Genomic DNA, 25,820 nt, shown 5'->3' with positions numbered 1-25,820 from the left:
CCCTGGTCCACCTGTACCCTGGTCCACCTCTACCCTGGTCCACCTGTACCCTGGTCCACCTGTACCCTGGTTCAGTCTCCCCTGGCTGGACCTTACTGTAGCAAGCCCAGCATAAACACTGGATTTGAATGAAGAGGCAATAAATTGCGATTTTCAGACAATCAATCCAAGATTTCCAGATTCCAACAAAAGGGTGATTAGATGGTGTAGAAGATCTGAACAAATGCACAGGTTAGCAGCAGCTTAAGAGGACCTCAGAAGGATAAGACGAGAAAAGGTAACAGGACAGTTTGAGACGAGAGGAGAGGAGGAGAGGAGAGAAGAGGAGAGAAGAGGAGAGGAAGATAGTCAACACAATCCTGAGAGACACGGATGCAGCTGGTCGAAGATGCAGACTTTTGCATTGGAGCTCAAACTGAGACATCAATTCAACGTGAAACTGTCATGGTGTGACTTAGTGTTCAACGCTCCCTGCCTGGAATGAAGCTGTATCATTTGTAAAATCGGACTAATCTATTATCACAGAGCACTCTGGAATGACATGTTTGGCTAGCTATTCACCCACGATGGTTATCCAGCACGTCAACTCTGATCACATACTTCCCTTCACAGCAGTCAGCGGCTGTTTGTCAAAAACTAGCGACAAATCACTTCTGGAGACAGGTAGGATAGGTGGTTTAGAGACTTACAGTAAGATTAAGACCGGAGACTTCTCAAGAACAATGAGCTAAGCCTAAAACTTAAAGGCTCAGTTTCCCATACACGGATTAAGCTTAGTCTTAGATGGAAAGTTTTTCAATTGAGATCTTCATCACATTTTCATCAAATCAGTTTAGGACTAAGCTTTATCCATGTCAGGGAAACTGGCAGAAAGAGAAATAGGGGTTTAGAAGGCAGCTAGCGTGTTTGAGTAGCATCATGGTTCTTTATGAACATGCAGATTTTGTTCAATGGGGGAAATGGGTAATAAAACTGAACAAACATACGGTATTATTGAAACCAATTGTTATTTTTGTCAGAGCCATCCAACTCTACCAGTGGAGCCTTGCCTGTGTGGAACGAAGTAAACAAACAAACAAGCACACACAAATGTGCAAATGCCGCGAGCACGAACGCGCATGTATCCACAAAGTTTAGTGGACTGACCAACTAACTGGGCAACAAAGCATGGTAGAGTTGCTGGTCGCTGCTGAAACAACTAGGGAATCAAGTGGTGAGATTAGATGTTTAAATGGACAAAATCAAGAGAAAATGGGAAGACGAAATGCAGAGGTCGACAGCAGTGAGAAGTTCTCCCAGAATGACTCTTAACATTATGATACAAACATTCTCAAACAGACACACCTCTTCCAGGGAAAAATACATACGTGGAGATGAAAGAGAAAAGCAGTGGCTGCTGTACTTGTTTGCGCTTCAAAACAAAATTATACATCTGTGAACTGAAAAAAGCATACAGGAAAAGGTGAACCACAATATATTTTGTCATGATTATTATTTTGAATCAACGGATGGCAGTAAAAAGCGATGTTCATAGCAAGCTTTTCAACAATTATAGTTCCCCACTAACCTTATTTTAGTTTTTTTTTTTAAGTTGCCGACCTTTTGGTCTAGTGGTAGGGTGTACCGGTGACCCAGGGTTTGATGTCCCCGAGCAGTCAGTTATGGAACACCCCCTCACCTGTACAACCCAGACCTAATCACAACTGACAGGTGTATGAGTTCCACATGAATCACCCATGGGTGTACAGAATTCAATCCTTTATAACAGCCTTTTTTTACGTAGCAACAGCAGTGGAGTTCAAACATCTTTCATGTTGAATTTTCAGACGAGTCCTGAGGAGCTGTACTTGCCTCCCTAGAGACCAGATCTGAAACAGAAGAAGACTGACATGTTTCTGATGCGAGAAACTTCTGCATCATGGGCAGCTATTTCTAGACTCGTTTGTTTTTTTTAAACTGGGGGATGGGAAACAAAGTTTGGGAGCAAGAAAACAGGCCATTAGTGGGTTGAGTTGGAGTGTGTAGGACTGTCAAAGATAGTAACAATGTTTATGGGAGTCCTGCGGCGCGTCCTAGGTTGTCCTGGTCCTGCAGGCTCCTGGCGAACAGAGCTATCATTTGGCTGAGGTGTTAAAAAAAGTCCTTGGTCCTGTTGAAGGGGGGCCGGCTTGAAGCATGGCTGTAAAGAGTCTGTGTGATGCATGGTGTCAAAAAACCCCGTGGTGGTTTGAGACTTTGAGATGAATGGATCACCTGCAGTCTCTCCAAAAATTCTGGAGCTGCCTTTGGGTGGAAGGGGGGGGGGGGGGGTCTGGCGGAGATGAAAATGATGCAGTTTTTTACTCTCTCATTCTCTTTCACTCCACCCTGCTCTTAGTTCTTTCTATTTCTCTTGAGGTTTCTTGTTTTGTGCTCAACCCTATTCTCCTTCCCTCTCTTTCCTTTTGGTCACACCTCTGCGTTCCCTTTCTCCGCCATTTCGGCTCTACTTCACTCTCACCATCTCTCATTTTATACAAACAATCGACACAGTTCCGTGCCCACACTTGCAGAATACCATAGCTATGTCATCACATGAGACTGTTTCACTCCTCTTCAAAGTAACCCTGTCTGCCTGCCTGCCTGCCTGCCTGCCTGCCTGCCTGCCTGCCTGCCTGCCTCTCTCTCTCTCTCTCTCTCTCTCTCTCTCTCTCTCTCTCTCTCTCTCTCTCTCTCTCTCTCTCTCTCTGTCTGTCTGTCTGCATGCCTTCCTGTTTGCCTACCTGTCTGCCAGCCTGCCCAGGTGTACCAAGGTATACCCAGGTGTGCCCCACCCTCTCTAAGCTGGCTCCCAGTGAAGAGATCCATACGCAGCCTGGTATTTACACCCTCACCTGGGCACACTCGCCCTGTGCTTCCGACACTGCTGTCAGAGGTGACACACCGGTGATTATAGGATGGTGACTCATGCATCGCTATGGCAGCGTTTACTGTATGCTGTGATGGAATAGGAAAGGGGGGGGGGGGGGCGGTAATTGAAGTGCCTTGCAGGTTTGTTTGATTTACACATTTAACCAGGGATGGTGTCAAACTGAATATGCCAACGATTGCTTCATAAAGAATAGAAATTTGCTTCTTCAACAAAGAAAGAGGTTTAATAATGGTTTTAATAATGGTAATACTCAACCAACCTGGTAATACTCAACCAAGTTTTGGTTGGATAAACCACCCGCAGCTGTTATGGAATGTAACACCCAAGGTTAGCATAGCAGCATTATCTTAGCATTTCACCCCGTCCAGCTGTTCACACCCAAAGCTATTGCAGTATCATTAGCTTAGCCTTTCACTCCATCGGGGTCAAAAAGAATGCCATGTTTCCTCAGTGAAACAACACCAACAGCTGTTGTGGCGAGGTGAACTGTGAGCTGTTGTGGTCGTTGAACATGAGATGCTTCAGGCATTAGCTTAGCATCATTAACTCAGCACCTTCTAGTGGGTCAAGGAGGATGCTATGTTCCTTCAGTGTCTCTTAAATGGCAGGTGTTAGCCAGGGGGGCAAGAAGAACTGGGCGTGAAGCACTAGCATTACTGCAGAGACACAGCCCACTTATTTTGCGTTGATTACACTGTCATTTGTTCACACTGAGGTAATTGGACCGTATCCGGTGAGGAGCCGGATAATGAAATCACAGCCTGCTCCTCACTCAGTCTCATCAGGGAAGCTCTACAGTGTGGGTTTGTGTTTGTGTGCGTGTGCGTGTGAGTGTGTATGTGTGAATGTGTGTGTGGTCTCTGTTGGGAGGCCTACAGCCCTGCAGGGGAAACCCAGGTGATATTTTCAACCCAACAGACTGAGAACATGAGTGTACTTCAGGAGCCTGCAGGCTCGGTATTACGTAAAAGGTACTGGGAGAGACAGTGCTGCCAAGTGAATGGTTGTTAACAGCAGAGGGGATTCATGGTGGGACAGGACTGTGATGTACAGGGTGTGTTATTATTCAAAACAATGTCGGTGCCGCAAGTTAGGCTTGTGCTAATTCTTCCTTGTTTGAGGGGTAGTTTGAGAAGGAGCACAAACAACCCATGGACATGAACTAGTGTATAAAGATAATGCCCATTGAACATGGTCCAGTTGTGTTTGAGTGATCTGAAGTGTACAGTATTTTTGGTAGAAAAAGTAAGCACGGAAGGAAAACCACAAGGGAGGAATGGTCTGGAAGAGGAGGGAAGTGGAGGGGTTGCCTGTGTCCTGTGTGACAGAAACCAGGTAGACGACCTGAGGTACAATAGTTTTGCTATCTCTGTAACCTTGGACACTTGTCACTTCCAGAGTCTGGCGCTGTTTGCAAGAGCTTTCTCGGTTATCCCTGTCCTCCTGTATTTCCTTGTTTTAACGTTTATTATTACATTAAGAAGAGTATTAAACACAAACCTATAGACACACAGTAACTTTTATATAAGTATGAAAGTACATTTGTACCCCCACAGGAGCACGTGTTATTAATGACGTAATTAAACTCATGTGGGAGGTGTCGTAACACCAGATGCTTCCAGGTCTTCTAGCAGTTGAGCCCCTGTTCACGTGGTGTTCTAGCTCTGCACACAGTCTAGTCTTCAGTCTCATCCACAATTTGAGAGTCAAGTCAGAGTCAAGTCAGAATGAATAAACCGCCCACTCAATGCTGACTCGCTCCCAGCACAGTGCTGTAAATCACGATGAACGATCACCAGATCAAGCCACAGCAGTCAGGGCAAGAGGGAATGTTGATTCAGGGAAATTGAAAGTGAGAGAAGTGAGTACAGGGGAGCTTGGCTGGAGCCTCTGGCTTTACTTTGCACAAACATGGAGGCAAAACACGACCAAGCTCAGATTGTGGAATTCAAAGTCTGGTTCCCGTGGTTAGCCATCTAGTCTCCTCCAACAGCCTGCCATGGTCTTCAGAAGAAAACGGCCTTTGTGGTGTGTGTGTCTCTGTGCGAGTGTGGGGGAGAGGGATGTGCAATGAATTTGTATTTGTGTGTGGGGGCGGGGGGTCGAGTGATGTCATGAAAGTGTAAGTTTGTGCAAACGTGTAAGTGGGCATGCGTGTTCCCCTTCTTGACGGTGTCAGTTTATACAGGGTTCTTGTCACATCACCAGTCTCTTGGTGTCATAATTGTTTTCTTTCTTGGCAACATAAGTGCATGTGAATATTAACATAAAGCCTGTAGACGATAGTAATTTCCCACAGGTTTTTCATTTAACAACAGTACGCTGTCACATTGTCTGCCGCGTGTTTGTTCTCCACCGGATGGTACTGACAGATAAAGACAGGATCCTGACACACGCACACACACACACACACACATACAGGAGGATTCCTGTTCACTGACAGCGCAAAAGTCTCTCCATACTGTATATTACAGCTACAGTATTATACACACAGTGAACAAGGGTGCTCCGGTATGTGTGTGTGTGTGTGTCTATCCAGAAGATCTTTATGTCAGAAAGACAAATGGCCCAGCCATTTCTGTAAAGGATGGGGAGGAACACTCCAAAAAGAAGAGGTGTTGTAGACACTCTGAAAAGCTTCTGGAAAATAACCATTGTTATAACTGTAACAGGCTGTTTGGAATCCTGAAAGGTTATTTTTGCTCAATTCGGCACCAAATAAACTTGACCGTTCTGGACCTTGAACTCGTTTAAGTCAGAGGGTTCTTCTGCACATGTTCCCATGAGCACGTTCTCTTTAGCTAGTCCGTACTGTCTGTTGTGAAATATGCCATTGGGTGCAGCTAACGACCAGCCCACGGCCTCGTTATCTCTGCCCTGCACCTGTTTGATGAGGGAAGGATGGATGCCACAGGTACCCATAGCGACATGCCACAATCAGATGTCTGACCAGCTCCTCAGCTACAGCTGGGTTTCACTGTTCTCTCCGCAACCTCACACCACTGGTAGGGTGAGGAGAATAGTACTGTGTGTGTGTGTGTGTGCGTTCTCTAAGCCATTGTATAGAATGGTCCTGTCACATCGCCCCATCACCCTTCCTTCACTGTAATAATTGTTGATTTACACACACACACACACACACACACCACACACACAGACGCACACACACACACACACACAAAGACACATGCACGCACACACACACGCTCCTGTTGCATTCTTCCTATCTCCTCTGTCCACACAGTGAGCCATCATGTTCCACACAGTGACACAGCAACACAAGACAGAGACAGACACCTGGAGGATAGGGATCGTACTTGACATTCTGACCGGCTGCAGCTGGAACGTCTGACTGGCTGTGTGTGGTGGCCCTCGGCTTGTGGTTCCAGTCATTACAATAATGTTGATATTATCACCATTTCCTCAGTTGTATTGTGTCTATTGTGTGTCTGAGAGGTTGTTATCTAGTAGATCTGATCTGACTGTACTATGGTCGGTACTGTCGGTAGAGGTACTTAATTGGTCCCCAAGGGGGAATTGCAGCAGGCAGTTATTTATTATAATAACAAGTAAGTTTGTTGATATTAAATGTGCGCTGTGGTGGCTGGCTGGTTGGGAGGCTGGCGTGACAGCTGGTCCTCAGCATGTTCCTCAGCATGTTCCTCAGCATGTTCCTCAGTATGTTCCTCACTACATGCATGTGCTGTGTGAGATGGCTGACAGCTGACAGCCAATATGTAGAAACTGGGTTTCTCTCACTCAAAGTCCTCCACAACAGAGATCGTTCCTGAGTTTGGACCTAGAGGAACTAATGGTTTTAACAGTTCTTGTTGAGTACTGGCCAGGCAAGCAAGGATAATTGGGTTCCCTGGCTTTCCAATGCCAACTTAATAAACACACAATCAGGCCCAGACTCCCATTGCCAAGCCTGCCATTAGTTATTGGCTTAGCCTTCAGGATCATCATTTGTATTGGCACATTGCAGTGTACACCTTGAGGGTGCTGCAGCCCAGAGTAGAGCAGGTGGACGTCAAACACTTGTGCGGCACTTGATTTATCCCACTCGGTACATTTACACCACAGGACCGATACAGCAAGCGCCAGCTCGGAGGGCGAACCAAGCAGCCCTCAGGAACTGTGCAGCCTTTGGATGTGTGTGTTTGTAGCCAGGTACATGGGCGGTTGGTTGAAGGCTTTTTCTGGGCCAGTCTGGCAGCTGGAATTCCAACACTGCACAGACTTGTAGGAAGTAATAGACTAGTATGTTTCTGTCCATGACAAATGAAATGAATGTGAGAAGAAATGCCATTCCTCGTTCACCTTGGATTCAGTAACATGTTCTAGCCTGACACGGTTTCTCTCTCTCTCTCTCTGCATCCCAGGGAACGCAGGAGTCAGGTAGAACCCCTGAGGTCTACAGTACAGCTCCTGTTACTGTATCTGTAGGGAGTCAGGTGGATGAGCGGTTAGGGAAGCGGGCTAGTAATCTGAAGGTTGCCAGTTAGATTCCCGGCTGTGCCAAATGACGTTGTGTCCTTGGGCAAGGCACTTCACCCTACTTGCCTCGGGGGAATGTCCCTGTACTTATTGTAAGTCGCTCTGGATAAGAGCGTCTGCTAAATGACTAAATGTAAATCTAGGTCTGGCCACATACAGCGAGGGATCCTCGGTTCTAACCACTGACATATCAGAACTGTGCACTTCTGATCCCTGATTATCTGTAGCATTGGATTTATTTGGATCTTTTTGCACCGGCTGAATGAATACAAATCCACCATTACAAACATCCGACTTTCAGTGTGTGTTCTCATCCATCTTTTATGTTTTTGATTCCAATGTGGAGTAGATCAGCGTCTCAGCAGAGCGGTTGAACTCTAACGGTGTGTGTCTCTTACTCCCCAGGGTTAGGGGCGACGGGCCCCAGAGAGGGGTGGTGAGTTGACTGTGTTCTCTCTCAACCAGGGGAACAGGAAACAGTCACCCGGTATCCCAGCGGCTCCAACGAGTCCCGCCCCAGAGCCGCGCGCTGGGAGGATGACTGCGTCCTGTGACGCTCTTTGAACCAGCTCTTGTAATCGTTCCGTCGTCATTTCTCCCCCAGAGCGTCAAAGCTGAGAGCTCGACCTTGTGATGTGAATAAACAGCTACCTCATTATTGAACGGTGTCTTTCCTTACAGTAATAGGTCGATCAAGGAAACGAATCACTTTGGGAATTGTGTAGTTGTGAAGTAAAAAAATAAAAAAATAATGTTAAGAGCTGAAACACCATGTGTGTTGGACTTGAGCTGCACATCAAACTGGGAGGTGTAGATGTTATAGTGATCTGGTGTTAAGGTTGTTTTCATTGATGGGTGTTTTCCTGCTCTACTTTCTGATGTCATATGGACTTATGTGCTTCATTCAGTGGTTTTATTGTCTTCTCCCAGTAAGGGGATTCTTCATTTTTAATAATCTGTATGGAAATGTGATATTTTTGTGTGTGTCTGTGTTTGCGTGTGTGTACGTGTGTCTGTCATTGTGTATGTCTGTGTTGTTCTATATGTGTATGTATGTATGTATGGGTGTGTCTGTCTGTCGTTGCCTGTGTGTGTCTGTTGCGTGCGTGTGTGTGCGTGTCGTGTGTGCGTGTGTCCTCAGCGGTGGACCTGTTCATGTGTAAGACTCCGGCCATCGCTGACATCGTCATCCTGGTGGACGGCTCCTGGAGCATCGGACGCATCAACTTCCGTCTGGTCCGCAGCTTCCTGGAGCAGCTGGTCAGCGCCTTCAGCGTGGAGTTCGACAAGACCCGCATCGGTGGGTCAGCGCTGGACACATACACACCAAGCACACACCAAACACATGCTTCATACTGAATAACTTTAGCTAACGTGACAAGACCCGCATCGCTGACTCATTGGTCAATCAGTTGGAAGCGGCCCATCTGCCGAAAAGGTAATCTCCTTATCAAGCTGTTTGTGCAGAGCGCAGACGTTTAAAATAGTTCAACTTTAGTGAACCCTTTTTCTGATATAAAGTAACCAATCACAACGAAGAGAATACAGAACATTCTGCCAAGTCATAGTCTTTATACATTAGGCATTACATAGCAAGTGCAACATTCAACAGAATACTGTCACCGTCTACCCTGAGCCACTGTCACTTGAGACCGCACATAGAGTGTCCAGTGTGGTTCCATGAACATTAAGTTAGTAGATAATAGAGGGTGTGTTTATGTTGAGAGTGAAGTCAATGCGGTCCTAAATAAACGTGTCTGCCTCTATCTCATTGTATGAACTTTGATTTGGAACTGGTCGTGACAGAATCCAAATCAGATCATTCTATTTCTGTTCTTGTTCTCACACTGTGATGGTGTTCTGTTCTTGTGGTTCTCATACTGGAGTGTTCCTCCTGTTTGTGTTCTCATACTGGAGTGTTCCTCCTGTTTGTGTTCTCATACTGGAGTGTTCCTCCTGTTTGTGTTCTCATACTGGAGTGTTCCTCCTGTTTGTGTTCTCATACTGGAGTGTTCCTCCTGTTTGTGTTCTCATACTGGAGTGTTCCTCCTGTTTGTGTTCTCATACTGGAGTGTTCCTCCTGTTTGTGTTCTCATACTGGAGTGTTCCTCCTGTTTGTGTTCTCATACTGGAGTGTTCCTCCTGTTTGTGTTCTCATACTGGAGTGTTCCTCCTGTTTGTGTTCTCATACTGGAGTGTTCCTCCTGTTTGTGTTCTCATACTGGAGTGTTCCTCCTGTTTGTGTTCTCATACTGGAGTGTTCCTCCTGTTTGTGTTGTGGTGTCGGAAGGGCTGGCCCAGTACAGTGGAGACCCCAGGATAGAGTGGCACCTGAACGCCTTCACCACTAAAGATGCCGTCATCGACGCCGTGAAGAACCTGCCTTACAAGGGAGGGAACACCCTCACAGGTACCTTGACACACCGATGCGTACACACACGTCACACACACACACGCGCACACAGAGGTCACATGCATGCAGGGGGTGCACACTCACACATCATGCCGTGGTACGCATACACACGCACACACACATCACAGCGGCCGGCATTGGGGTGAAATCGTAGTTGATTTTACTCTCTTGCTTCACAACGTGTAATAATAACAAAATAGACACCCTTTCTGCTTTATGTTTGATACTTTCTGTTTGTGAATGGAAGTACTCCTGACCTCTATTCTCTTAGGAGTATTAAATTCATTACGGATGTTACTTTATAAAATACTTTTTTTATTTCGTAACAACAATGCTTTTATGTAATTGATTAATGTAATGGATTCATGTCTTTCATGAGTGTGATTGATTCATGTGGTTGATTCTTCTAATTGACTCACACAATTGTTTCATGTCATCGATTCATGCAAATGAGTTGTGTAAATCCATTCATGGGATTGATTCATGTGACTCATGAATGTGATTCATGCTAGTGATTGGTTGGTGTGATTGACTCCTGCAGGCCTGGCTCTGACCTACATCCTGGAGAACAGCTTCAAGGCTGAGTCCGGGTCCAGGTCCAATGTTCCCAAGATTGGGATCCTGATCACCGACGGCAAGTCTCAGGATGACGTTGGGCCCCCGGCCCAGAGCCTGAGGGATGCTGGGATTGAACTGTTCGCCATCGGTAGGAGGCTGAAGCCCATAGATCCTTTGAGGCCTTCTCAACGTGTCTCAGAGAGAGAGGCATAGCTGTCCTCTGAATGATTTACCTAACGACTGCAAAAGTTACATTAGATTACTCGTGTCAACACTCTTCCTCTCCTCCTCCTCTCCTCCTCCTCTCCTCCTATTCTCCTTCCCTCCTCTCCTCCTCTCCTTCTTCTCTCATTCCCTCCTCTCCTCCTCCTCTCCTCTCCTCCTCTCCGTGAAGGTGTGAAGAATGCAGATGAGAACGAGCTGAAGGCCATCGCCTCTCCTCCTCAGGAGACGCACGTCTACAACGTGGCTGACTTCGCCGTCATGAACTCCATCGTGGAGGGCCTCACCAAGACTGTGTGTGAGCGCGTGGAGCAGCTCGACAAAGTCATCAAAGGTATATTTTGGCTGTAAACTGTAAGCTGTAAACATATATGGTTGTAAACTTTTCTTTCAACTTGGTTGGAAACTTAACGTTAAACTTGGCTGTAAACTTTACATTAAACTTGGCTGTAAACTTTGAACTCGATTGTAATTGTTGATTTCAACTTGGCTGTAAACTTTAAACATGGCTCTAAACTTGACTTTAAACTTGGCTGTCACCTTTACTTTCAGCTTGCTGTAAACTTTAAACATGGCTCTAAACTTGACTTTAAACTTGGCTGTCACCTTTACTTTCAGCTTGCTGTAAACTTTAAACATGGCTCTAAACGTGGCTGTCACCTTTACTTTCAGCTTGCTGTAAACTTTAAACATGGCTCTAAACGTGGCTGTCACCTTTACTTTCAGCTTGCTGTAAACTTTAAACATGGCTCTAAACTTGACTTTAAACTTGGCTGTCACCTTTACTTTCAGCTTGCTGTAAACTTTAAACATGGCTCTAAACTTGACTTTAAACTTGGCTGTCACCTTTACTTTCAGCTTGCTGTAAACTTTACTGCAGGTTTGTCTGGAGCAGCATGACAAGGGCCGGGTTTCCCAGATTCGTTAAGAAGCTCTTAACGCTAAGAGCTTCTTAAGAGCGTTCTAAGAACGCTCTTAAAACGCTCTTAGAACGCTCCTAAGAAGCTCTTAGCGTTAAGAGCTTCTTAACGAATCTGGGAAACCCGGCCAAGGCCGGTTAGGTTAGACTAGAATAATCAATTTACAACTTTACTGTGAACTTTCCAAACCCTTCACAGAAATAGTGGCGTGCACAAGTTTAGAACTCGACTGTAAACTCTGTTTGCATTAGCATCATATTTAGTTAGCATCTTCCTAATCTTCGCCTTTCCCTCCCTCTTCTCTCCCTCTTCTATCCCTTTTTCTCACCTCCCCCTCTTTCCTCCCTGTCCCCTGCCCCCATCCCCTAGGCGACACCGGCCCCGTGACGCCCATCTCCGCCCCCCGCGACCTGGTGACCTCCGAGATCACGGCGCGGAGCTTCCGCGTGAGGTGGACGGCGGCGGCGGGCGTGGTGGAGAAGTACCGCGTGGTGTACTACCCCGCCAGCGGGGGCCAGCCCGAGGAGAAGGTGGTGCCGGGGACGGAGACCACGGTCACGCTCTCTTACCTCAACTCCATCACCGAGTACCAGGTGGCCGTGTTCGCCATCTACGCCAGCTCCGCCAGCGAGGCCCTCAGAGGCAGCGCCACCACGCGTGAGTCCAACACCACCGCCAGGCTCGCAACCAGCGGGCTGTCCGGACGTCATCAGCGCCAGCTGTTGTTGTCGATTCTGACGTGCGATGTGTTTGTCGTTGTTGGTTAGCTATACCACGCGTACATGGTGAAGCACGGTTGTTTTTACAGCATGTTTTTACGTATCTGTCTGTAAAAGGCTGGGCGTGCTCTTAATTGGTGTGCCACGTACTGATAGGATGCTGTGGAGGAGGTTTTGAAACATCTGTTCTCTGATTGGTCTCACGCATCCATATGCACTGAAGAGTGTAGCCCTAGTCAGAAAATATGGCCGCAAACATATGATAAAAAACGATTCTGCCAAACTCACTTGTACATGTGGACTGCATTGAAACACATCTCAGTCAGGCTGTAGTGAGAGTGTAAGACTTGAGGTGAATCTTGCTTGTCTATAAACCCGTGTTGGGCTTGGTGGGTTAAGGGTTATTGACAGAAATAAGCTAGCTGTGACGCTCACTGAAACATCTTAATGTTGGACTGACAGAAACACTAACCCTGATCACCTCCTTTTATTTTCTGCTGCACCACCCCTGGATACCGCCTGCCACCTGTGGTGATTCTAATTGGCTCTACAGTGTGTGTGTGTGTGTGTGTATGCGTGTGTGACTTTGCCAGGATCATGTATGTGTGAACTGTTTTGACACTGTATTCACTCCTCTCAGTGGTGTGTGTGTGTGAGTGTGTGTGTGTGTGAGTGTGTGTGTGTGTGGACCAGCCCTCTGGGGCCCAGGCAGGGGCCCTCCTCCTCCAGGCTCCAGACAGCTCTCCTGCCTGATGAATTCCCCTCTCTCTGATGCAAGGGAACACTAAGTACCCAGTTGACCTTGTCTCAAAGTTAATGGGCCTTGTGACTGTCCCCCTACTGTCACTCACAGACACAGACCGACGAGGGGAGGGACCCACACCACACACACACATGCGCACACACACACTCACAGATACACACAGACACACAGACAAATACACACAAACAAACAAATACCAACACATAAATACTCAAACACGCGCGCACACTGCACACCCGTACACACACGTACACACACGTACACACACAGAAAACCAAAAAAATGGGGCTACCACTTTGAGATTGTTAAATAGGGGTACATGTAGATGTGTCACAAGTAATCTTCTTCTTACTTTCCGTAACGCACCGCAACTCTGGTTCCGTTTTTGTGACAAACTGTTTCGACTAACAGCATGCCAAAGAGATTACAAATAACAGCTACATTGGTGAAGGATTTAGTAACTACTTGCCAATACCATTAAACACATGGAGTCTGTTGGTTTACTGTTCTGCTTTACTTTCTGAATGCACATTTGTATGTCTCTTTGGAAAAAAACGAATAAAATGTAATATACAGAATCCACTTTGACCCTAGTTTCACCCCTGACCCCTGACCCGTGTGTTGCAGTGGCTCTGCCTATGGTGAACGACCTGGAGCTGTTTGACATATCACACAGCAGCATGAGGGCACGCTGGAAGATGGCCGCCGGCGCGTCGGGATACATGATCCTCTACGCCCCTCTGACGGACGAAGACCCCGCAGAGGAGAAGGAGGTGAGAGAGAGGGGAGATGAAAGGAGAGGAGAAGTGAGGGGGGGGGGGCTAAAGACGTGAGAGAGAAAGGAGAGGAGAGAGAGAAGGGGAGGGGAAGCGGTCAGAGAGAGAGAGGTGAGAGAGAGTAGAGGTGTGAAAGCGAGTGAGAGATAAGGGGAGTTGGTGTGAGGGCGAAAGAGGAAAAAGAGAGGGAACGAGAGAAGGGCAGGCAGGTGAGAGAGAGAGAGAGAGAGAGAGAGAGGAGAGAGAGAGAGAGAGAGTGAGGAGAGAAAAGGGAAGGTGGGTGGGAGAGAGGTGAGAGAGAGAGGGGGAGAGGTTGTCAGAGAGAGGGGAGTAAATACATTTTTACACTGTAATATAGGTATACAGTTGTGAAAGAGATGGTTGGAGGGAGAGGGGGATGAAAGGAAGAGAGGAGAAGGTAACCGGAGGGCAGAGTTGGGTTCCACCCAGCTCGTTAGGACCCATTACTGAATAACTCTCCCTCCAGGCACAGAACCCAGCACTGCCTGTTTGTGTGTGAGAGAGAGAGAGAGAGAGAGAGAGAGAGAGAGAGAGAGAGAGAGAGAGAGAGAGAGAGAGAGAGAGAGAGAGAAAGAAGAAAGAGAGAGAGAAAAAAGAGAAAAATAACAGAGATAAAGAGATGAGAGATAGAATGAAAGAATGAGAAAGACGGAGCATGTCTTCTACAGTCAAGTGCCTGTTGTGGTATGTGTTTGCAAAAGAGATAGGTGGGGCACAGCAAGTCTGATACAGTTTGTGTGTGTGTCTTTGTGTCTGTGTGTGTATGTATGTGTGTGTGTGCGCAGGTGAAGGTGGCAGACACGGTGAATGAGGTGGAGCTGGAGGGTCTGACCCCGGAGACAGAGTACACGGTGACAGTGTACGCCATGTACGGAGAAGAGGCCAGCGACCCCATGACCAGCCAGGAAACCACGCGTGAGTCCCACTCACACACACATACGCTCACACACACACACTCACTCACACATGCACGTACACAAACACATGCATTCACAATACACACACATGCACTCGCACACACATACACACGTACACATTCATGCAATCCCACACATACGGACACACTCACATGCACGCAGACACGTGTGCCCACATGTACACACACATGCCCTCACGTCAGTGGGGATTTTAGACTCTTTTTAGGGGTGCTCAAGCACACCTACATTTCATCTCAGCACCCCTAAAAGTTATAATAATAAAAATTCAAAAATGATGATTGTTTATTATCATTTGATGCTGGTAGTTCATGAAGAAAGGGACTTTCTTAGTTTTCTCATTCATACAATATTTTGCCTAATAATAAATAAATGTATTAATTGTTATCCAGTAAAATGTGTGATTTATTAGCAAGGAGGTTTAACACTTTTGCAAGGCACTCTATCCATGTCACATTCTCATTTGGGCCTGAGCACCCCTAAAGGTCTGATCCTAGAATCTACCCTGCCTCACATGCATGTATACATTCATGCACACACGCATATGCACACACATGCACACGCACCACACACAGACACACCTACACATGGGCACACACACGGAACACACACATGCACACACATGAACACGGGGATGTTAAGTGTATCCCTGCTCCCACGCCCACACATCATATTATTTAATTAGCAATCAGGTACAGCAGATTTACTATCTCTGCACCTTGAAAACATGGCACCAGGCCCTGTCTGTCATGCCCTGACACACACACACACTCAAACACACACTCAAACACACACACGTGACCTGGCAGGCTGTCTGGGCAAGCCACGACACCTAGGCACAGTCAGGTCTGCTGCCAACACAGTTGCACGGCACGGATGCGTTTCGGAGAGTTCCTTTACGTGCTTCAGTTTGGTGTTGAAATTTTAGCTCAGTTCCTGTCCACATGTGCTCTGTAATAAGACCTCTGTTACCCGGGTTAACCACGCTCCTGGCTGCGTTTATGTTCGGAAACAACAAAAAACTATTTGGGCTTTAAGTAAACCAGAAATAATGTTGTGAAATTAATCAAATACGGCTAGCCAAAGATGTTTTAGGTCGAAGTGGACGAGTGGAGTCCCCACGACTCCACTCGTCCCCCCTCCTCCTCTCACACCCCCCTCTTCTACTCCTCTCACCCCCCCCTCCTCCTCTCACCCCCCCCTCTTCTACTCCTCTCGCCCCCCGCCTCCTCTCACCCCCCCTCTTCTACTCCTCTCACCCCCCCTCCTCCTCTCACCACCCCTCCTCCTCTCACCCCCCCTCTTCTACTCCTCTCGCCCCCCCGCCTCCTCTCACCCCCCTCTTCTACTCCTCTCACCCCCCCCTCCTCCTCTCACCCCCCCTCTTCTACTCCTCTCGCCCCCCCACAACTCCCCCCCCCCCACCCCCCAAGGGAGTGACAGCTAACAACAAGAGTGAAGAAGGGTGAGGGAAGGGTGTAGGAGAATAATTAATGTTCCTGTAATATAGTACTGTATATTTACACTCTGCTTCACCCCTCCTATCCTCCTCTCTCCCCCCCCCCCCCCCCCCTCCCCCAGTCCCTCTCATCCCGGCCAGGAACCTGCGTTTCTCCGAGGTCACCCACAGCTCCGCCCGCCTGAGCTGGGACGCCGCTTCCCAGAAGGCCAAGGGCTACCGCATCATGTACGTCAAGACCAGCGGCGTGCAGACCAATGAGGTAAGAGAACTGGGACAGCTCCCGGCCAATAGCTCCTCAGGGAACTGTCATCCCCGAGTGTTCCAGGGGAACGACGGGTTCTAGAATGTGCCAGCTTTTTCTTATACAGTAAGCAACAAGTTTCCTCTCAGGCACCAACATGCAAACCTAAAAATCAGTTTCCCTCCAGTTTCGAGAACGATTCTACACAAGTAGATAGAGAAGAGACATTTTTTTTATCTGGTGATCTATTTCCTTGCTGAGCTTTAACCCTTTCCTGTCATGTTACCATGTGACCCTAGCTGGAGGTCAGCCGTGTGACCACGCAGTTGCTAAGGAACCTGACATCCCTGACAGAGTACACGGTGGCCATCTTTGCTCTGTATGATGAGGGCCAGGCCGAGCCCCTGACCGAAAGCTTCACCACCAGTAAGACACTCCTAGTTAGCTAGTCAGCTAGATAAATAGTCAGCTAGATAAATAGTCATCTAGATAAATAGTCAGCTAGATAAATAGTCATCTAGATAGGTAGTCAACTAGATAAATAGTCATCTAGATAGGTAGTCAACTAGATAAATAGTCAGCTAGATAAATAGTCAGCTAGATAAATAGTCATCTAGATAGGTAGTCAACTAGATAAATAGTCAGCTAGATAAATAGTCAGCTAGATAAATAGTCATCTAGATAGGTAGTCAACTAGATAAATAGTCAGCTAGATAAATAGTCAACTAAATAAATAGTCAGCTAGATAGGTAGTCAGGTAGATAGGTAGTCAGCTATGTAGGTACTAAGTCAGCTAGACAGTTAGTCATTCAGTCAGTCATAGACAGTCAGTCAGATACTCAGTCAGTTAGTTGGTTAAAAAAAATCAGCCATTCATTCAGTCAGTCAGTAAGATCTGTCATTCAGTCAGCTAGTGAACTAGTTAGGTTGTCAGTCGGTAAGACCTGTCCGTCAGCTATTTAGTTAGTCATCAGTGAGATATGCTAGTCAGTCAGATACTTGATTTGTTATATAATTAGCTAATTAGTTAGTTAGTTAGTTAGATTTGATAAGAAAACTACAACATACGCTAGTACTCTGCTGGTCTAGTAGGCTTCTAGTCCAGTGAGTATGCTAATACCCATGTGTTCCTATCTGTGTGTGTACCTGTGTGTGTGTGTGCCTATCTGTGTGTGTGTTGCAGAGACTGTTCCGGAGCCTGTGGACCTGAGGAGCAGTGAGGTGTCCACAGACAGCTTCAGGGTCTCCTGGCAGCATGCAGCCTCTGACGTGGTCTTCTACAAGCTCATCTGGAGCCTGGCTGAGGGAGGGGACACCAAGGAGGTGAGGGTGGGGCTCTGGGCGAGCAGGCGGGGGTGTGCATGTGTGTGTGTGTGGGGAGGCAGGTGGAGGTTTATGTGTGTGTGTGTGTGTGTATGTAGCGCGCGTGTGTGTGTAGTGGCTGTATGGCTTTTATAGAGATTTGTCTGTCAACTCTTGTGACGGATGACAGTGTGTCTGTTCTTTGTCTGTCTATCTGCCTGCCTGTCTGTCTCTCTGCATGCCTGCATGTCTGTCTGTCTGATGCATGTCTACCAGTGTTGATCAGTTAGACTCTTATTCCATCAGTGTATGTGCTTGTCTCTCTCTGTTTGTTCGCACGCAGTTGAGATAATTGCCAATCACTGCAGCCCTGTGTCTGTCTGCCTCTCTGGAGAAATGAACCGGCCAGCAGCGTTCCTCCTGTTGACTACTGATAGAAATCTCCCTCCCTCCCTCCCTCCCATCCTCCCTCCCACCTCCCTCCCTCCCTCCCTCCCTCCCTCCCTCCCTCCCTCCCTCCCTCCCTCCCTCCCTTCCTGTCCTCCCGCTCTCTCTCCCCTTCCTTCCTCCTCATCTCCCTCCCTCCTTCCCTCCCTCCCTCCCTCTCCTCTCGCTTCTCTCTCCCCTTCCTTCCTCCTCATCTCCCTCCCTCCTTCCTCCCTCCCTCCCTCTCCTCTCGCTCTCTCTCCCCTTCCTTCCCTCCTCATCTCCCTCTCCCCCTCCCTCCCTCCTCACTCCCTCTCCTCTCGCTCTCTCTCCCCTTCCTTCCCTCCTCATCTCCCTCCCTCCTCATCTCCCTCCTCATCTCCCTCCCTCCTTCCTTCCCTCCCTCCATCCCTCCTCTCCTCTCGCTCTCTCTCCTCTTCCTTCCCTCCTCATCTCCCTTTCCCCCTCCCTCCCTCCCTCCCTCCCTCCCTCCCCTCCCTCCTCCTCCCTCCCTCCCTCCCTCCCTCCCTCCCTCCCCTCCCTCCCTCCCTCCCTCCCTCCCTCTCCTCTTGCTCTCTCTCCCCTTCCTTCCCTCCTCATCTCCCTCTCCCCCTCCTCCCTGCCTCCCTCCCTCCCTCCAAGGTGATGGTGGATGGGGATGTGAACAGCTACGTGCTGACAGGGCTGAGGTCGTGGACAGAGTACGAGGTGTCTCTGTCTGCTGTGTACAGAGATGAGGCGGAGAGTGACTCCGTCTCCATCCTAGAGTCCACAGGTACGGCCAGCGCTCCCTAAAGGGACAGTCCACTGTTGTGGAAAAATTCTAGTGGCACTGTGTAGATTTGAATAGTCAAGAGATGGCGGTTTCAATAAATGTATTTTGCTTGTACAAATTAAGAATTAACAAAGTACTTTGTGATCATAACGAAGGAGGTGCTAGCCACAGATCGTTCGCAAGAGTGATGAAGAACAACCCTAAACCCTGCCTTATATAAACTTTAGATCAAATGGTTCTTCTGATGGTCAATCCATCAATGTAGCAAACTCTGTGATTGGTCAGCACTGCTCAGTGACAGTTTGACTCCATACCAAGTGTCCCACAGTTCTTTGATGTGGCATCTCTCCCCAAACCAGTAGATACTAAAGCCACAGAAGTTGATCAGTCAAATGTCAACTGTCCTTTGTTGTGGGCATCTTCAAACAAGTATTTAATTAACACCACCCATGCAACAGGAAGGGTCAGAGCAGCTTGATCAGTTCCCAGCTGTCTCTTCCTCCCCAGGTGACAAGAACTCTCCCAGGTCACCCAGACTTCCCGTCCCTAGATTTCACGTCTCCTAGTTAGGTGTTATAAAACTTTCACTGTATCAAGCTTCTTCACCAACTTTTAGACTTCCTTAAAACACATTCCTCATATATAAAACACACACATTATAACTATATTCCAAATTTCCACCACACCACTCTAAATATACGGACAAGCTCACTCAGTATGAACTCCTTAAATTCTTTTGCATTACCATTGTATTCGTTATTTAGTTATCACTCATTTATTTATATGCACTCACTGTTTTGCCCGTAGTGAGAAAAACCACCACCACCACTGTGAAGACCACAGCACAGCGAAAGCAGGTAACTGTTCCCTGTTTCCTTCACTCTACATTGTGGCCTCCGCCCACTCCCTCTCCTCCCCTAACCCTTCAGTCCCTCTCTCCCTTGCCACCTCCCTCCTCTTCCACCCCCGCTTCCCCCGCTACCCTTCACCCCTCGCTTCCTCCACCTCTCCTCCCGCCTCCTTCTTCCCTCCCCCTTCCTCCCTCCTCCTCCCTTCCTCCCTCCTCCTCCCCCCAGTGTCCAGGTTTGCGGTGCGAGACCTGCGGCTGAGTGACCAGACCACCTTCAGCATGCTGGTCTCCTGGGAGATGCAGGACCCCAACGTGAGGAACTACCGCCTCTCCTACACCACGGCCAGCCGCAACCGTGCCGAGGAGACGGTGAGACCTTTGACCTCTAACCTGACCTTCACCCCCTTCCCTGACACTTTACTGTACTCGGGACAGCTATACCACACTAGAGCTTTTGACTGCAGGTCAGGAGCTTGTAGGTTCAAGATGTTGCTTTGGATGGAATTGCTGCTAAAATGAACACATCAAGAATATTGAGAAAGGTTTTAGGAGGCTAGTTGTGGTTTCTGAAATAGGAAGAAATGGAAATCAAATGGCCATAACATCCCTCAAGCTACCGATGCATACATTATTACCCTGGGTTTAAACCATGGAGGGTTTCATGATGTACCTGAGGTTTAAAGTAGCCTATCAGATACAGTGCCATACCAGGTGTCGTAAAATAGCTTAAACAGGTATAACAGCTGTAACAGCTATGCTGGTACAAACCCGCAGCTACATCCTTCATGTTACCTAACGTGGAACTAAAAAGTAGGATGACTTTTAAAAACATTTGATTGGAACTGGACTTGGAACAGTCACCTGTAGGTTCACCATGTTATTTCTGTACAAGCTGTCAGCCCCACACCCAGGGGACAGCTGTCTTCAGCCCCACACCCAGGGGACAGCTGTCTTCAGCCCCCACACCCAGGGGACAGCTGTCTTCAGCCCCACACCCAGGGGACAGCTGTCATTCAGCCCCACACCCAGGGGACAGCTGTCTAGCCCCCACACCCAGGGGACAGCTGTCTAGCCCCACACCCAGGGGACAGCTGTCTTCAGCCCCACACCCACGGGACAGCTGTCTAGCCCCACACCCAGGAGACAGCTGTCTTCAGCCCCACAACCCAGGGGACAGCTGTCTTCAGCCCCACACCCAGGGGACAGCTGTCTTCAGCCCCACACCCACGGGGACAGCTGTCTAGCCCCACACCCAGGAGACAGCTGTCTTCAGCCCCACACCCAGGGGACAGCTGTCCTTCAGCCCCACACCCAGGGGACAGCTGTCTTCAGCCCCCACACACCACGGGACAGCTGTCTTCAGCCCCACACCCAGGGGACAGCTGTCTTCAGCCCCACACCCAGGGGACAGCTGTCTTCAGCCCCACACCCAGGGGACAGCTGTCTTCAGCCCCCACGCCCAGGGGACAGCTGTCTTCAGCCCCACGCCCAGGGGACAGCTGTCTTCAGCCCCACGCCCAGGGGACAGCTGTCTAGCCCCACACCCAGGGGACAGCTGTCTTCAGCCCCACACCCAGGGGACAGCTGTCTTCAGCCCCACACCCAGGGGACAGCTGTCTTCAGCCCCACACCCAGGGGACAGCTGTCTAGCCCCACACCCAGGGGACAGCTGTCTAGCCCCACACCCAGGGGACAGCTGTCTAGCCCCACACCCAGGGGACAGCTGTCTAGCCCCACACCCAGGGGACAGCTGTCTTCAGCCCCACACCCACGGGACAGCTGTCTTCAGCCCCACACCCAGGGGACAGCTGTCTTCAGCCCCACACCCAGGGGACAGCTGTCTTCAGCCCCCACACCCACGGGACAGCTGTCTAGCCCCACACCCAGGAGACAGCTGTCTTCAGCCCCACACCCAGGGGACAGCTGTCTTCAGCCCCACACCCAGGGGACAGCTGTCTTCAGCCCCACACCCACGGGACAGCTGTCTAGCCCCACACCCAGGAGACAGCTGTCTTCAGCCCCACACCCAGGGGACAGCTGTCTTCAGCCCCACACCCAGGGGACAGCTGTCTTCAGCCCCACACCCACGGGACAGCTGTCTTCAGCCCCACACCCAGGGGACAGCTGTCTTCAGCCCCACACCCAGGGGACAGCTGTCTTCAGCCCCACACCCAGGGGACAGCTGTCTTCAGCCCCACACCCAGGGGACAGCTGTCTTCAGCCCCACGCCCAGGGGACAGCTGTCTTCAGCCCCACGCCCAGGGGACAGCTGTCTTCAGCCCCACACCCAGGGGACAGCTGTCTAGCCCCACACCCAGGGGACAGCTGTCTTCAGCCCCACACCCAGGGGACAGCTGTCTTCAGCCCCACACCCAGGGGACAGCTGTCTAGCCCCACACCCAGGGGACAGCTGTCCTAGCCCCACACCCAGGGGACAGCTGTCTTCAGCCCCACACCCACGGGACAGCTGTCTTCAGCCCCACACCCAGGGGACAGCTGTCTTCAGCCCCACACCCAGGGGACAGCTGTCTTCAGCCCCACACCCACGGGACAGCTGTCTAGCCCCACACCCAGGAGACAGCTGTCTTCAGCCCCACACCCAGGGGACAGCTGTCTTCAGCCCCACACCCAGGGGACAGCTGTCTTCAGCCCCACACCCACGGGACAGCTGTCTAGCCCCACACCCAGGAGACAGCTGTCTTCAGCCCCACACCCAGGGGACAGCTGTCTTCAGCCCCACACCCAGGGGACAGCTGTCTTCAGCCCCACACCCACGGGACAGCTGTCTTCAGCCCCACACCCAGGGGACAGCTGTCTTCAGCCCCACACCCAGGGGACAGCTGTCTTCAGCCCCACACCCAGGGGACAGCTGTCTTCAGCCCCACACCCAGGGGACAGCTGTCTTCAGCCCCACACCCAGGGGACAGCTGTCTTCAGCCCCACACCCAGGGGACAGCTGTCTTCAGCCCCACGCCCAGGGGACAGCTGTCTTCAGCTTGACTACGGGGAGAAGGAGGATCCAAGATGTTGACTGAGGGCAGTTCTTGTACTTGGGAGCCCTTAAATACCCTGTTTCATTCTTTTGGTTCTATTAAAACAGAACCCCAAACACAATTTGGCAGCCAGAATTGAACTGTAAATAGTTAATGAGAAAATGTTTGATTCCGAAAAAGAAAAAAATACAGAACGCACAGAATTAAATCCTCTTTGAGGTGGATGTGGCCTGGGTGTGGGTGTGGGTGTGTCTGTGGGTGTGCCCTGTAGGGGTGTGGCCTGGGTGTGGATGTGGCCTGTGTGGTGCGGATTGCATGTGGGTGTGGCCTGTGTGTATCAGTGGGTGTGGCCTGTGTGTGGGTGTGGCCTGGGTGTGGCCTGGCGGTAGCTGCTATATCTGTCTTGCAGAGGGGGCGGGGGGGGGGGGGCAATTTACCACTCGCGTAGGCTTTCAGATGCCAAAAAGAAAGACCTCCATCAAACCTACATGGAGTTCAGAACTCCACTTTGCCACTAAGAGCAGCAAAGATCAATATCATGCCTTCTGTAAGCTCTGTCGCATTGATATAGACGTGAGTGGTAGGGGGAAAGGGGCTTTAGAGCGGCATGCCTGTGCTAGGCAACGGCACAAGGATAATGCTAGTTCTTCCGGGCAGTCTTCCTTAACATCATTTTTTGCTCCGAACACAACAACAGCGGATGATAAAACAACCGCTGCTGAGCTGACCAAATAATATATTTTTATTCCTATTACAATTGAAATAGTTTGGGGAATGGTACTGTCTTATTTTCTTACTTATCTTTTGATTAAACTTGTCTGACCAAAGACACAGAAAATAACAGAAAATCAGTGCACTTGTATTGAAGTCCTCCTTTTGTCCTCCTTTTTGGACCCAAGTGTCCTCCTTTTCAGGGTCATGCTTCTGGTCACCCTAATAATGTGGTTCACCAAGTACTTCAGAAAAGAAACTGAGGTGTCTCATACAGGTGTACTATTACGTTAATATATAAGTAACAACAACGATAATGTGGTACAAGAAAAAGAATGTGGTGACATCGTTTCAGTGAGTGAAGCTTCATTTTGAAATCTAAAAAGTGCCTCTCTCGAAAACGAAAGTGTGCAAAGTCAACACGCTGGGAGGCACAGCAAAAGGTTAGCAAAAAAATGTTGTTGTTGCTCTTTAGTCCTTTGGGCTGCGGTTTAAACTAAAAGTTAAATACATGCAGATATTTTTCCTTTTTTGGAGCGAGCGGGAGGGCGATTTGAGTGGAGCGGGATGCAATCTGCGTTGAGCGCTGAGCGATGATGAGCATAACAGCTTGGGGTGAACAACTCTGCGAGCGAGGAGCGGGGATTCTCAGCGCTGCACTCCGCTCGTATGCTCTGGTACATACTGTAGCATGTCGTCAAGATGACGCACGAGGTCTGTTCCGCCGTTCTCCCCGACACACAGAGGCTAGACTGCACACGCTCGGAATGCACCTGGAACACGAGGAGAGGGGGAGGGGAGGGGAGAGAGAGTGAGGGAGCAGGTTTGAGGGAGAGAGAGAATGAGGTTTCGAGAGACAGATATGTAGAAAGAAGGAGACAAGAGGAAGAGACAGCGAGGGAGACCGGTAGGGAGAGAGAAGAAAAGGAGAGAGAGAAGGAGAAAGGAGGTGTTGAAAGAGAGAGTGCGAGATTGGTTGCAGACAGGTAGACGACAGCTATCAGAGTTAATTCTGCAATTAGATAGCTGAGTCAGGAGAGCCTGGAGTTAACCCACAGGTGGATCTTCTCTCCCAGATACCTCACACACAATTAACCCGCTCCGCCCTCAAGACCATACTGGTACACGGCATCTTTTATGACTTTATTACTTTACACCAACCAATTTTAGGTAGCTATATAGGTGTCAATCCCGACTTCAAGCCTCTGGGATATATACGTCCTGTGTTTAGATTGGTGAAACGGAAAACGATTTAAATGATTTGCAGGCACGTGGAATGAGCAGGATTTGATTGAGAGGCAATACTTTTATCAAAGCTGTTCGCCTTGCTAATACCTGTGCAGCAAATTCGGTCAGATCAATATTTTATGAAAGTCTTTTTTCTAGTACAGACTGACTGACACATCGTACAAGTCCAATTAAAATTGCAATTATGTGCCTAAGGGTCAACTTGAAATGTCCTTAATTGTTGTCTATGTTCGTGTGCGTGTGTATGTTTGCGTGCATTCCTGTGTGAGTGTGCGTGCATGTGTGTGTGTATCTGTGTCTGCGAAGGTGTGCATGTGTGTGTGTGCGCTGTACGCATGTGTGTGTGAGTGCGTTTGTGTACGGTGTGTGCATAAGTGTGTGTATACTGTGTGTGAGTGCGTGCGTGTACTGAATGTGTATGTGTGTGCGTGTACTATATGTGTGTGTGTACTGTACGTGTACTAAATGTGGTTGTGTGTTGTAGAGGACGGTTCCCAGTGGACAGAGCAGTCTGCTGCTCCAGCCGTTGCTGTCGGACACAGAGTACCAGGTAACCGTGGTGCCGGTGTACGCAGATGGCGAGGGACCCCCTGTCACACGCATGGGACGCACACGTGAGTCCCACCTCTCACCTCGGCTGACCTCGTCTGACCTTCCCCTCAGTAGTGGAAGCGTGGTGTCTAGCCATGTGGCTGGTGAACGGGCTGGCTTTCTCAGCGCTCATCAGGCAAGGACCGGCCAGCAGGCAGGAAGACAGGCAAGGAAGCATATAAACAGACAGACAGACAGAAAGACATACAGACAGACAGATAGACAGACAGAAAGGCTGACAGACAGACATACAGACAGATAGACAGACAGAAAGGCTGACAGACAGACAGACAGACAGACAGACAGATAGATAGATAGACAGAAAGGCTGACAGACAGACAGACAGACAGACAGAAAGGCTGACAGAAAGACGGATAGGCAGGCAGACAGAGAGGCAGACATGCTGACAGACAGACAGATTACATTGTCGAAACTCTGTATGATTTCCAGAAATATCTCTCGGAAGCAAGGACCATCTATTCATTC

General features: G+C 49.1%; 1 protein-coding gene across 3 annotated transcripts in view; it reads left to right on the top strand.

The window, feature by feature from the left end:
* The window catches only part of LOC136962087 (collagen alpha-1(XIV) chain-like), a 67,317-nt gene that overhangs the window by 8,760 nt on the left and 32,737 nt on the right, over positions 1 to 25,820 (top strand). For 2 of the 3 annotated variants that reach the window (XR_010878885.1, XM_067255718.1), the window contains exons 1-3: positions 19,753 to 19,798; positions 20,018 to 20,160; positions 25,228 to 25,357. Coding sequence is in view for 2 of the 3 variants with exons in the window: in XM_067255718.1 (XP_067111819.1) it covers positions 20,071 to 20,160; positions 25,228 to 25,357 (220 nt within the window). In the remaining variant the exon portion in view is untranslated. Of the gene's footprint in view, positions 1 to 8,549; positions 8,709 to 9,698; positions 9,819 to 10,362; positions 10,528 to 10,773; positions 10,936 to 11,890; positions 12,179 to 13,630; positions 13,777 to 14,585; positions 14,716 to 16,316; positions 16,457 to 16,737; positions 16,865 to 17,621; positions 17,762 to 18,808; positions 18,942 to 19,748; positions 19,812 to 20,017; positions 20,161 to 25,227; positions 25,358 to 25,820 lie in introns of those variants that run through there. The other variant, XM_067255719.1, reaches the window with a different exon arrangement.

This window comes from Osmerus mordax, chromosome 18 (genome assembly GCF_038355195.1).
Source record: "Osmerus mordax isolate fOsmMor3 chromosome 18, fOsmMor3.pri, whole genome shotgun sequence".
In the NCBI taxonomy this organism is placed as follows: Eukaryota; Metazoa; Chordata; class Actinopteri; order Osmeriformes; family Osmeridae; genus Osmerus; species Osmerus mordax.
Note: the sequence above shows the minus strand (reverse complement) of the source record. Positions and strands in the feature narration are given on the sequence as shown.